The sequence below is a fragment of the Amphimedon queenslandica genome, unplaced genomic scaffold (assembly GCF_000090795.2).
Source record: "Amphimedon queenslandica unplaced genomic scaffold, v1.1 AMPQUscaffold_12928, whole genome shotgun sequence".
Taxonomy (NCBI): Eukaryota; Metazoa; Porifera; class Demospongiae; order Haplosclerida; family Niphatidae; genus Amphimedon; species Amphimedon queenslandica.
The window spans coordinates 8,139-21,096 of NW_003546836.1; the positions used below are offsets into that span (position 1 = coordinate 8,139).

Sequence of the window (12,958 nt, forward strand, 5' to 3'; positions counted from 1 at the left end):
TGTAAAAAGTTTAAACTAATTCTGATAAAAGTAAATTTTTTATGAATTTTTAAAGTTTCCTCAAAATCGGGCCAAAGTCCCTGTACTATAGCTCTGGGTCACTGGCCAAATTTCAGAAATGACTAGGAGAAAATTCGTCATTTTAAAAATTTTTTCTGATGCATATAAACATTCTTATGTTGTGTAAAAAGTTTAAACTGATTCTAATCAAAATTGATTTTTTAATGAATTTTTAAAGTTTCTCCAAAATCGGGCCAAAGTCCCTGTACTATAGTACAGGGACTTTGGCCCGATTTTGTCAAAAATGACAAGGAGAAAATTTTTGATTTTTATAAATCTTTATAAAAATATTTATAAATTTTATAATTTTTATCTTTATAATTTTTATAAATGAAAATATTAAAAATTTAAATTTTTCTTGACTTACTCCAGTTAGAAATGAGAAATAGAATCCATACATGTCCTGTCCTTCTATTGATAAAGAAACCTGTTCCTCAGAAGGTCCTTTAGTACTTTGTGTCACTTTAATGAAGACTCTTCTTTTAAGTCTAAACTCAGGTATGGGCAATCCAAGCTTCTCCATTACCATTGTGGAGACTTCCTCACATTTAGCATGAATGCATAGTGCAGCCATACTGTGCAATGGTGTCTTTTGAAGGTTAACTATAACCAGCTTCTCTCCTCTCTCAGCGACACACTGTAATGATGATATCATGTGACTATCATGTGAGACGCTATACTCACTGACCTCTGGTATGTCGGCTGCTGGAGTGACAGTGAGACTGGATCCCATTGCTAAACAAAGGTCTGCTACTTCACCTTCTTCTGTACCTCTTGTCAACTCACCTAGTAAAAAAATTAAAAAGAAATTTTGCTTATAAACATTTTTTCTGTAATTTTATTTTTCTTTTACTGTCTGGAAGGCCTTCTCCAAAGTTTATTATCGTGTCATGTAAGATGCCTTGACAGCTTGGATTGTCACATTTTCTACCTAAATTATCAATGAAAACAGGGCATAACTATTACCAAGAGTACATGACTCTTGTTATTACATTACTTTGCCATAGCTATTTTTAGCATGGAACACTGATCAAAAATCATGATCAAAAAAAATGATTTTGATTACATTAAAAATCATATTTTTGATGTAATCAAAAATATGATTACATATACATTTCCAAAAAAATATGATTACATGTACATGTAAGATATATATTTTATAACATATTACATTACATTACACGTCTCTCTTTCTTGTTCATACAGTTGTTAGGACGCTCCATTGATTTGACTAGTCTATTGTCCCAGAGGTTAGGGAGCAACATGTTAAAGGCCATTGACACTGCTATACATGTTTTTGAGTCAAGGAACCTCTGTGGAGTTGTGGTGAGTTACATGTACATGTGCATGTAAAAGTAAAGAAGTTATTATAATTTTTCTTGTCCCAAACTCAACTTGGATATACAGTACATGTACATGTATACCTTAATCTTGATATTGGGTACCATAGCAATACTGGTTGCTGGTGTATTAAACATTGATGATTGGGAGACTACCTGACTTGTGACGTTTTGAAAGTGATTTTGTTTTATTATTAAATTGTCCTTTAATTTATTTAGTTTTTGTTATCTCGTTATCTCTTAATTGCTATAAAAATGCAGTGTTTACATGTATTGTATATGTATGCATGTTGTGTCACATACAAAAGTATGGCATGTAGTCAAATTATGACCATTTTAAAAATATCAAATGTCCTTTACTTTTTCTAAATAATGGCTCCAAAATCACCCCCCAATTTTTATTACATTTTCTGATACATATTGATGTCCTTATGCTGTGTAGAAAGTTTGAGCCAATTCCGACTTTAAAATTTTGAGTTATGGTCATTTTTTTAAAAAGAGCCAAAATCTGAAAAATACCCTGTACTATAGCCCATGGTTTTTTCCAAAAAATGGCTCCGAAATCACTCCCAATTTTTATCGCATTTTCTGATACATATTGATGTCCTTATGCTATGTAGAAAGTTTGAGCTTATTCCGACTTCAATTTTTCAAGTTATGGCCATTTTTAAAAAAGAGCCAAAATCTGAAAAATACCCTGTACTATAGCCCATGGTTTTTTCAAAAAAATGGCTCCAAAATTACCCCCAATTTTTATTACATTTTTTGATGCATATTGATGTCTTTATGCTGTGTAGAAAGTTTGAGCCAATTCCGACTTCAATTTTTCAAGTTATGGCCATTTTAAAAAATAAGCCATTTTCTAAAAAAATCCCTGTACTATAGCGCATGGTTTTTTCTGAAAATGGCCCCCAAATCACCCCCAATTTTTATTACATTTTCTGCTACATATTGACGTCCTTATGCTATGTAGAAAGTTTGAGCTGATTTTGACTTAAATTTTTCAAGTTATGGTGTAGTTTTACTGTACATGTACAGTGTACAGTGTACATCTCTCCATCATTCATTCATTCATTCATTTATTCACTTAACTTGATAATGTATACTTTGTACATGCAATACACATGTGATAATATACATTATTAGTAAATATATTTTTTCTAATGTCACTATAGGAATTGCTTCATCTACTTGAGATCAACAGATTAACTCACCAAATGTTATCAAATTTTGTCGTACTTGATCCGTTTGAGGCAATGTACGCTGAGGCCAACAACTCAGTCGTCTCTCCTCACGGGAGAGTAACTCTTCACATCTTCTGGGAGCTCATTTATGACTTTATTCCTAACTATTGCTACAATTCAACTACCGACAGGTAACAATAAGGATTCATGTGTACTCCATTATATATGCATATGCATTGTTGTATAAAAGCCACTCATATTTGATTATCATTGTCTTGCCTTATGTTCACCCCTAAAGGTGGATTCTTAATATGACGCATGTGCGTCCGTCACGACTGGAAGTGCTGTATAAACCAATGGGAACATACGTCAATGCGTCAGATTAGAAATCAGTTCTATTCTGGCGCATTGATGCATACTCCCATTGGTTTATACAGCACTTCCTGTCATGATGCTAGCGCATGAAAAGCAATGCGTCATATTGAGAACCCACTTAAGGCTCTGCCTTTTAAAAATTGATTATCTTTTTCTATCTCTTTTCGATTCTCTTTATTTCCTCACCCCCTCCCTATTATTCTTCCTCTCTCTTCCTCTTTTATAAATTTATAAATTGTCTTTTATAAATTCCTTTTTTCCTATAATTATTCCTTTTGATTCTTTTTCACTCACTAACTTCATTTTCCTACCTTCTCTCTCCCCCTCTTTCTCTCTCCCTCCATTAGATTTGTTCTCGCTCATTTACCTCAAGAGCCACCAGAGAGAGAATCGGCTCCTAAAAGTCAAACAGTCACCACCATGTTATATGGTAACAAGCAACTGAAGGAGGCTTACCAGAGCATATTCACTCTTTATGGTGGATTTGTTGGTTCTATTCATTTCAGTGCCCTCAGTAAACTATTGGGATATCATGGAATAGCAATGTTACTGGAGCAACTGCTTAACGTTATTAGTGTAAGTGGTGGGTGGGGCTAATTTTAATTAATTAAATGTAACTAATGCAGATTTTAGCATATTTGCATTTACATGTGTTACCATTTATTTATCATTATTTATTTATTTATTTATTATTTATAGATTATTCAGACTCAGTTAAAGCCTTATGTTGAAGCTCTGGTTGCTGGGTTACCACAAAAGTGTAAACTCCCTTTCTTTCAGTATGGATCCAAAGGTATTGACAACAACAACAACAACAACAACAACAACAACAACAATAATAATAATAATAATAATAATAATAATAATAATAATGATAAATTGATAATGTTTTAATGTTGCAAGTACTGAAATACATGTGCATGTAATTGAAACTTTAATTTATGAAAATATCCATGTACATGTACAGTACATGTAATTGATAAACTTTTGTAATATTGATAATATATATTGATGTACATCATACTCTACTATTTATCCCTTTCTCTCTCCCCCTCCCCAGGTGTTCTAGGGTTCTATTTAGCTCAATTGGGTCCAGTCATACAGTACAAGGACCTCAGGACTGACGTCTTTCAAGCTTTCAAAGAATTAGGAAATGCAGTGATATTCTCTCTCCTCCTTGAGAAGGCTCTCGGCCAGCAAGAGGTTGTGGACATACTGCAGGCTGCACCTTTTCAAAACCTGTACCCTAAACCCTACGTGAAAGGTAAGTTTAGAATCATATAGATATACATGTAAATGTCACTGGATTCCCCACAAAGCATGCTAAGTGAGCTAAACAGCATGAGCTTCATGAGCTGACAAGCACTACAATACAGTACATGCCATTTGGAGCAACTTTAAAAAATCGTTAAAAATCCAATTTTGATCGAAATCAGTTCAAACTTGATATACAACATTAGAACATGTATATGTATGAGAAAAATTATAAAAATGAAGAATTCTCTCTTAGTCATTTTTGATGAAATTTGGCTGAAGACCCTGTACTATAGCACAGGGACTTTGGCCCAATTCTGGAGCAACTTTAAAAATTCATAAAAAATCCAATTTTGATCGGAATCAGTTCAAACTTGAAACACAGCATTAGAACATGTATACGTACAAGAATAAATTATAAAAATGGAGAATTCTCTCCTAGTCATTTTTGATGAAATCTGGCCGAAGACCCTGTACTATAGTACAGGGATTTTGGCCCGATTCTGGAGCAACTTTAAAAATTCATTAAAAAAATCCAATTTTGATCAGAATCAGTTCAAACTTGAAACACAGCATTAGAACATGTATACGTACAAGAATAAATCATAAAAATGGAGAATTCTCTCCTAGCCATTTTTGATGAATACCCTGTACTGTAGTACAGTACAGGGTCATCTTTGGCCCAATTTTTTAGCAACTTGACAATCCACTGACAAGAAGTTGCATGAGGACTATACCAAAATGGGAATATTTCTTTAAAGTTACATTGAGTGTACACCACTTATTAATACTGTCCTTTCTCTCTCTCCTCAGATGATCAGAATATGGAGACTGTAATGAAGAACCTTGACCAACAGTACGCAGCACTGAACATGGTATCAATGATATCACGTTATGGCACTGAGCAACAGGGAGCCAATGCTCGTGATGCTGAACTACTCACAAGAGAGAGACTCTGCCGGGCACTATCAATGTTTGAACTAGTCATGCAAAGAATCAAATCATTCCTCACCTGTGACCCTGTAAGTATACTAATAACATACTAATAGTGTACTAAAAGTAACTGTACAATACATGTGTAGTGTGTACTAAGATTTATTGTGTGGCAATTAAGATTAGCATGATACATGCAAATGCACTTGAATTAAGATTTTTCATATACAAAAATTGTTGTATTAGTATACTGAAATATCCTATTTTCAATAGATATGGGAGGGGCCCCCTCCAGCTAACGGTGTGATGTCAATTGATGAGTGTCAAGAGTTCCACAGACTATGGAGTGCTATACAGTTTGCTTACTGTCTACCTCCCACTAAAGGAGAAATTACTATTGAGTGAGTGATCATTATGAACATGTACATGTACTGTATTCATAGTTTGTAAACAAGTCGTGAATCTGCAATGATAGAACAATGCTTTTATAATTCATTGGGTTTTAATTATATTAATGGGCCCACCCATATTGTGCGATATTATGTGATATGGGGATATTGATATCTTGTATCTATCTAGTTTTCAGATAATTTTTTCTTATTCAACCTTAATTTCCACTTATTGTACATGTTTATGTTCATCTCTCCTTTCTCTTTTTTATGCACTCTTTCTTTCCCTCCCTCCTCTCTCTCTCCCTCTCCCTCTCTCCCTCACAGGCAGTGTTATGGTGAAGGGTTACAGTGGGCCGGGTGTGTCATCATGACTCTGTTAGCTCAAGAGAAGAGATTCGCTTCTTTGGACTTCTCTTATCACTTGCTTCGTGTTCATGAGTTTGATGGACAAGATGGAAATGTACAAGGAATTGTGAGTGACATAGAAGAGAGGAGAGGATAGAGAGGGAGAGAGAGGGAGGGAGGGAGGGAAAGTAAAGCATCTTTGGACTTTAGGTACTATCTTTGTTACAATGTACATGTACATGTATTGTATTAAATTATGAATACGATATCATTTCTTCTTTCTCCTTTCTTTTAGGATCTTAAGCAGATGATAAAGCGTATCAAAGTCTATCGTGATCTTAATAATCAAATTTTTGTTATATTAAACAAACATTTATCTAGCAGTGACATACTTCAGAGACAAGTTAGGGAGTATCAGCCTCCAATATTCCAGGCCACTCAGGCATAAGAGTATGGGAGTATGAGAATGAATCTTTATGAGTAAACTCCTAGTTATTATACTCGTTGTGATTAGTTTGTGTTTTTAATGAATCATATTCTCTTGTTATTGAGAGAGAACTAAAGTATTATTATTATTATTATTATTATTATTATTATTATTATTATTATTATTGTTATTATTATTATTAATATTATTACTCTATTAGTATCATATTAAGTGTCTTAATCAACTGAATGTGTTATTCTCCTCCTTTGTTCTTTTTCTCTAGTTTTCTTTATTGATACATGTAGAAATAGTTTATTATTGCAGGTGGTGCAATGCAATGAGGCATAAATGTATTGCGAAGAATAATTGTTACACAACCAAATGTTATCATGCCCAAATCAGCATTTTTGCCCCAAAATAATGGACCATGTCTGATATCCTATACTGGTACAGCGCTGACACATTGTATTATAGATCATGCCTCATATTCTGGGATGAATCAGTACAATTATTAATCATGATTGTATCATGGCTGATTTTCATAGTTGTATCATGACTGATTACACGAAAACCATGATTCAGGACTGATATCAGTCCTGATGTAAGTAATAACAATTGGTTGTGATAGTGCAATGAATGTACTTTGTCAGTAGGGGGGCCATACCTATGGCTCTGCTTATGTTTTTAGTTCCTGTCCATGTTTAGTTGTCTCTGGTTGTTTTTAAAATGGCCTGTAACAGAGTTATCACTTATGAGGAATTCTTGGATCAAAAGCCGCCAATAAAAGAACTAACTGAACAAATTGATACTAAGAATGAATGGCTTATGTTTGGAGTTATACTAGGACTGAGTAAAGATGCTATACATCAGCTACCAAGGGGCATAATCACTGGAAAGACTGTAGCATTGCTTGAGTTATGGCTACTTGCTCCTAATGCAAGCAGGAGACAATTGCTAGAGGATTTAAGAAAGGATCCAGATAAGAAGGATGTTGCTGACAATTATGAAAAGCACCTCACTGATACTTATGAGGCAGAATGTTAGTCATAAATAATGGACTATAATACATGTACTTATAAATTTTTCTTCACCAATTACTAATGTTTTACGATAGGTAAACAATCATTTGAAGAGGAAGCTGCCAGTCAATGTTTTGTACCATCAAGAGAAGTAACAGTATTGGGTACATGTATTATGTTTAAGAATTAATTTACACTGTGTATGTAGATATGGAGGGAAAACTAAAGACAAAGAATGCTGAGATTGAGTATTTACAATCTACTATTAAAGAGAAGGAAAATGGTAGGAACACACCGTTTACTGTTGTATTAACTTAAATTTTATATTGTATAATAATTCAAGAAAAATGATGGCATAAATATAAGGAATATTAAATGATAAGGTTGTATTTCTTATTGTTGCACTTACACACACAGAAATGAATGATGCAAAGACAAAAATAAAAGAACTGGAGAGGTCTTTATCATTAGCTTCAGGTGTGATTGTAGATTCAAATAAACAATGGTCAGTCTATATATTGCAGATGATATGAACACAAATCTTGAGAAAAAAGATCAGGAAATTGATGATTTAAGGATTTCTATTATAAGGAAAGATGATGGTAATGTTTACTTGGTAGCTTTGTTTTTATTCATTAAAATATAGAGTCAGATTCTAAGATTCGCAAATTACAAAGTATTATCCATGAAAAAGAAGAAGGTAACTAATTTAAATTTTAATAATAAGGTTTTATTTCTTATTGTTGCAGAAACCAAGGCAAAAATAAAAGAACTGGAGGGGTCTTTATCATTAGCATCAGGTATGTACATTTAATACACAATGACATTAATCTAAATATAAGCCAATGGTCACTATACAGATGAAAGAAGTGAACTGAAAAGGAATCTTGAAACAAAAGACCAGGAAATTAATGATTTAACAGTGTCTACTCAAGAGAAAGATGAAGGTAGAGAATATTAACAATAAAGATTTATTTTCTTTTGTTGCAGAAGCTAAGGCAAAAATAGAAGAACTGGAGAGATCTTTATCATTAACTTCAGGTACATGTACACATGAATCTAAATACAAGCCAATGATCATTCTACAGATGAAAAAAGTGAACTGGAAAGGAATCTTGAGACAAAAGATCAGGAAGCTGATGATTTAAAAATGGCTGCTCAAGAGAAAGATGAAGGTAAAGAATAAAGTTTTATTTTTATTTTTATATTTATGTACAGAAATGAACAGTGCCAAGGAAAGAGTAGAAGAACTGGAGAGGTCTTTATCATTAGCATCAGGTATAATTGTAGACTCAAACTAATGTAGTCAGTCTATATGCATATTGCAGCTGATATGAACAAGATGAAGAGAAGCCTTGAGACAAAAGATCAGGAAATCGATGATTTAAAGGTTTCTATCAAAGAGAAAGACAATGGTAGAGTTTGGTTTTGTAGCTTATTTTTATCATCAATTCATTAAAAATATAGAGTCAGATTTTAAGAATTGGGACTTACAAAATTCAATCCATGAAAAAGAAGAGGGTAATAAATTTAGATAAAAACTACTTACATGTATTATATATTGCTAATAAAGAATTATTGTGCAATCGATAATTACTTAAAAGGAAAGAGAAAGAAGTCAATACACTCAGTGAAGGAATTACTGGTATGTGCTGACATGCATCATCAATCTAAATTAAATGCACTGTAGCTAAAGAAACAGAGTTGGCTTCATTCAGAGAACTGTCAGAAGAACAATTACAAGAATTAGTGGCATTGAGATTAAAACTAACTGACAATCAGAAAGATATTGGTACAGTTCATCTTTTGATAGTCATAAATGATTATTTTATTTTCACAGCTGAGAAAGAATCAGTGATAAAGTCAGTAAATGAAGGTAATGGTAAAGTTAATTCACTGAAAAGTCATTTATACTAAACACATTGTAGAATTATTATCTGTGAGACAACTGCTAGCTGACAATCAACAAGATATCGGTATGCTTTCTTTTGATAATCATACATAATTACATCAGTTTTTATAGCTGAGAAAAAATCAGTAATCAAATCAACAAATGAAGGTAATGGTTAAGTTAATTCACTAAAAGTCAATCATACTATACACATTGTAGAATTATCATCCACGAGACAACTGCTATTTGATGCACAAGATCAACTTGAATTGCAAAGAAGTAAGCAAATGTGCAAAGGATATGATATGTATGATTTTAACAGAGTCTATTGATGAGTTGGAAGAGAAGATAGGGACACTATCTAGGATTAGTAAAATGAAGGATAGAGAAATTGAAGGTTTGAAGGCTAGGCTATATCCAAGAAATGAGCAAGACATGATCACCAGCACAAGTAAGTTACATGTACATGTACATGTACATGAGTTAATACACACTGTAGTAGATCTAGTATAATGTGCATGCACACAGGAGATCAAGGCAGTTATTTATTATTTATAATCTTTTGTTTGTAATAGAGTGGGGTAAATCTGAAGTGCGTCTTACCTCTCCATCAGCAGAACAGTGTACAGATGTCCTAACAAGAATAGAGAAGGATCATCAACAAGTTTACCTCAGTGATTCATCTTCTGATGTTGCTCAGTTGCTAGTAGTGCCTCTGCTGCAGAAGAAAAACATTAGAAGTTTATATATTCTCTCAACTTCTTTAACACGGGACTTCATTGACCTTTTCGCATCTCAAATGTTGGATGACAATACATTGGAGAGTCTGTATCTCAATCACAATTCCATTGATGATGATGGGGTCATTATTCTAGTGCAATCTCTTAAGTATAACAAGAAGCTTCAGTACTTATCGCTGGACTTTAATACTGGAATTACTTCACTTAGTGTCCCATCACTTGCTGAATTTATACGCATCAACTCCACATTGTCTGTTCTTTATGTTTCTCATACTAGGATTGATACCAGAGGAGTGCTGGAGCTGGTTGACTCTCTCAAATCTAACACAAGACTTGGAAAGATTGTGGTAGATGAGAAACACAAAGCAATGTGCACTAAAACTGTTGGTAAAATCAACAGACTAGACTTTTCCTATACAACTGCTACTGCTTATGAATATACTGGCGTAAATTTAGGTGGGCTGTTAGTTTAATGTGATCACACAATACAAGAATACACCTTAATTTATAAATTATTGGTTTGTGAATTGGTTTGCTGCATTCAATTTGCAGGAAAAGGAGGGGCTGAAATGCTTGGGGCCGGCATAGATAATAGAGTAAATTAAATTTTAATATCTATGGGGCCGGGGAGGTGTGGCCATCTCAGATCTCAGCTGCAGTGAAATGTCTTTCGATCGAGCTTTCGATGCTTTCTTGTCATCTCCTCCAACAATAAAGGAACTAACGGGGCATGTTGATGCTAGTACTAACTGGTACATAATTGGTACAATGCTTGACTTGGATCAGAAACGATTGAGAAGTATTGAAGCACTAGCTGGCCACACTGACACTCACAAGATGATAGAGATGTTCAATCTATGGCTGACCACTACTCCTACTGCTAGTAGGAGGCAAGTGTTAGATGTATTGAGAATAAGAGTAGTGGGAGAGAATACACTCGCTGATGAATATGAAAAGCATTTGAAAGAATTGCATGAAACTATTTGTAAGTGCTCTCGCCTCTTTATTTTCAACGACGTGTAATATTGTTTCTTTAGATATGTCACCATCCACTGAAGCAGTTTCTATTCTTCAAAGGAATATTGAATCATTGAATGAAGCTCTTGTCTCTCCTGTACAAGTGTCTCAACTGTTATACTGTAAGAGATGTATAAGTGAAGCTACTCTGGATGAAATGGAGAGGATAGATCAGAGGAGGTCACTGGATGACAAGAAGACCACTCTATTGACTGCCATGCAAGAAACAGTGTCTAGCGACTACAGGAAACTTAAAGATATTGCTACAGTGCTGTCTGATGTTGAACAAACAAGAGATATAGCCAATGAAATCATGACCAAATATGGTATGACATTGAATATTTTTACTACTTATGAATATTATTATGATTATAGAAGAGACAATTCCTCAAGAGGATGATAGTACAGTAGTACAACCACAGGAGGTAGTAGGTGGTAATGAAGATCGTGCTAGTGATATATTGAGGAATAATTACAGTGCTCTCTCTCAGTCAATTACTGAACCAGTTCGTGTGGCAAAGTGGCTTCATGAAGAGGTTAACCTCATCTCTGATGAGGATCTATCTTGTGTCATGTCTACCAGTAGAGCAGTTCTCCTCAAAGCTGTACGAGATGCTGTTCACTCCAATTACAAACACCTGGAGTTGTTTGTTACTGTATTGAGGAAGTTCTCAGAGACTACTCATATTGGAGATACTATCTTTGAAGAATACAGTGAGATAAATTCAAAATATATACCAAAATTAAATATTTTTTTGCAGAGCAAAATTTCAGCAATGATGACAAAGTGGAAACTTACTTAACTGAAAGTATATTGTTTAGTCTTGCACTTTACCAATTTTCTTAAATCTTTTTGCCCTTGCATATTGTATTTGCACTATCATGGAAGACAGAATTTCCCTTAAATTATTTATTACTGCAACTTAATACATGATAATGACACAATTAACCTTTAAAAAATTTAAAGTAGAGCTGAAACAGATATCCTGATTATCCGGATATCCGTTTATAAATTTAGTATCCGGATAGTAATTTTTTACAAATAGGATAATTAAACTTAATAACTAGACTTTATAACTAATTAATGCAATTCCATCAGTTAATGACCAGCAATAAAAGAGTAAGTTCTTGAAGCTACCAACCTTGTCAGCCACTTCTTAATCATTTTTGAGCTTCTTAACTACCAGAAATGTACAAGAATAACATCCTGGGGAATAAAAACTTTGCTTTTTTGATGTCTGCAGTCACTAACTAATTAACTTTTATTAATTAACTATCCGGCAAATATCCGAAAGAAATTTCAACAGGATATCCGGATAGTGAAATACCACATCCGTTTCAGCTCTATTTTAAAGTAGTACCCACAAATAATATTTGAGGAATTTGTTTTAGTGAATTTTTTTTCTAATTTATTCTTTTAAAGCTGAAGACTCGGACCACAGAATATCATTTTCTCATGATATGAAATCTAAATTTCAAGAAATACGAACAAATTTTGGATCAGCTTTTTTTCATGTACATTACTTGTTCTCAAAAAAACTGGCTAATTTACTCGAAGTAAAATCACTGCTTGCTGACTGTTTTCCTGATCTCAAGTCTGAGCTTTCTGTTGCTAAAACTATTTATGATGTTTTAGAGGTGGTAAAGAGAAAGTGTAGCATTGTTGATGTTCATCCTCTTGAAGTAATAGCTGTTCATTTCAAAGTAAAAGAGGCTGAAAACATCATCAAAGAATATAAAGAAAAAGCTAAAAAATTCTGCAAGTGGGTATCTGTGAGTGTTTCAGATCAATTGGAAGCAATTTCTACACATTTTAAAACTGTAACTTTCATCCTGAACTGGAATCCTAATAAAACTATTGTGCAAGATATCAATGATATACTCTTGGAGCTAGATCATTTACACAAGTATTCTATAAAAGTATAGCTGGATTTTGTATTTATGCTTTGTTATAATAATTAATTTTTAGGTAATGGCTGGT

At 33.6% G+C, this 12,958-nt stretch overlaps 5 protein-coding genes across 5 annotated transcripts in view; 4 read left to right on the forward strand and 1 right to left on the reverse strand.

Moving 5' to 3' along the window:
• LOC109586185 (NAD-dependent protein deacetylase SRT1-like) overlaps window positions 1-3,486 on the reverse strand; it is a 4,431-nt gene extending 945 nt beyond the window's left edge. The window contains exons 1-5 of the mRNA XM_020002359.1: window positions 3,416-3,486; window positions 3,327-3,356; window positions 914-991; window positions 749-846; window positions 428-697 (exon numbers count right to left, since the gene is read on the reverse strand). Of these exons, the coding sequence (XP_019857918.1) occupies window positions 428-697; window positions 749-793 (315 nt within the window). The 5' untranslated portion in view covers window positions 794-846; window positions 914-991; window positions 3,327-3,356; window positions 3,416-3,486. The remainder of the gene's footprint in view (window positions 1-427; window positions 698-748; window positions 847-913; window positions 992-3,326; window positions 3,357-3,415) is intronic.
• On the forward strand, window positions 1,204-6,446 carry LOC100634081 (cytoplasmic FMR1-interacting protein 2-like; the record flags this gene model as incomplete). The annotated part of the gene is made up of 9 exons (XM_020002347.1): window positions 1,204-1,386; window positions 2,576-2,775; window positions 3,307-3,535; window positions 3,659-3,752; window positions 4,020-4,223; window positions 5,027-5,235; window positions 5,420-5,547; window positions 5,863-6,010; window positions 6,179-6,446. Coding segments are annotated over 9 exons (1,548 nt in total), but the record flags the coding sequence as incomplete, so codon positions are not given.
• Window positions 6,447-6,988: 542 nt separating this feature from the next.
• LOC109586178 (putative leucine-rich repeat-containing protein DDB_G0290503) lies at window positions 6,989-9,246 on the forward strand. The gene is made up of 15 exons (XM_020002348.1): window positions 6,989-7,349; window positions 7,425-7,493; window positions 7,538-7,612; window positions 7,747-7,806; window positions 7,854-7,931; window positions 7,976-8,029; window positions 8,079-8,129; window positions 8,190-8,276; window positions 8,320-8,370; window positions 8,418-8,504; window positions 8,548-8,607; window positions 8,658-8,744; window positions 8,797-8,850; window positions 9,020-9,121; window positions 9,170-9,246. Exons 1-15 carry the CDS (start codon window positions 7,037-7,039, stop codon window positions 9,244-9,246), a joined length of 1,305 nt encoding a protein of 434 aa, XP_019857907.1. The 5' UTR covers window positions 6,989-7,036.
• LOC109586184 (nucleotide-binding oligomerization domain-containing protein 1-like) lies at window positions 8,888-10,475 on the forward strand. The gene is made up of 8 exons (XM_020002357.1): window positions 8,888-8,974; window positions 9,020-9,121; window positions 9,170-9,205; window positions 9,258-9,305; window positions 9,353-9,388; window positions 9,440-9,499; window positions 9,543-9,671; window positions 9,796-10,475. Exons 7-8 carry the CDS (start codon window positions 9,596-9,598, stop codon window positions 10,431-10,433), a joined length of 714 nt encoding a protein of 237 aa, XP_019857916.1. The 5' UTR covers window positions 8,888-8,974; window positions 9,020-9,121; window positions 9,170-9,205; window positions 9,258-9,305; window positions 9,353-9,388; window positions 9,440-9,499; window positions 9,543-9,595; the 3' UTR covers window positions 10,434-10,475.
• Window positions 10,476-10,587: 112 nt separating this feature from the next.
• Window positions 10,588-12,958, forward strand: part of LOC109586180 (uncharacterized) — a 26,156-nt gene continuing 23,785 nt past the window's right edge. Inside the window, exons 1-3 of the mRNA XM_020002351.1 lie at window positions 10,588-10,945; window positions 10,998-11,303; window positions 11,353-11,691. Coding sequence (XP_019857910.1) covers window positions 10,624-10,945; window positions 10,998-11,303; window positions 11,353-11,691 — 967 coding nt within the window. The 5' untranslated portion in view covers window positions 10,588-10,623. The remainder of the gene's footprint in view (window positions 10,946-10,997; window positions 11,304-11,352; window positions 11,692-12,958) is intronic.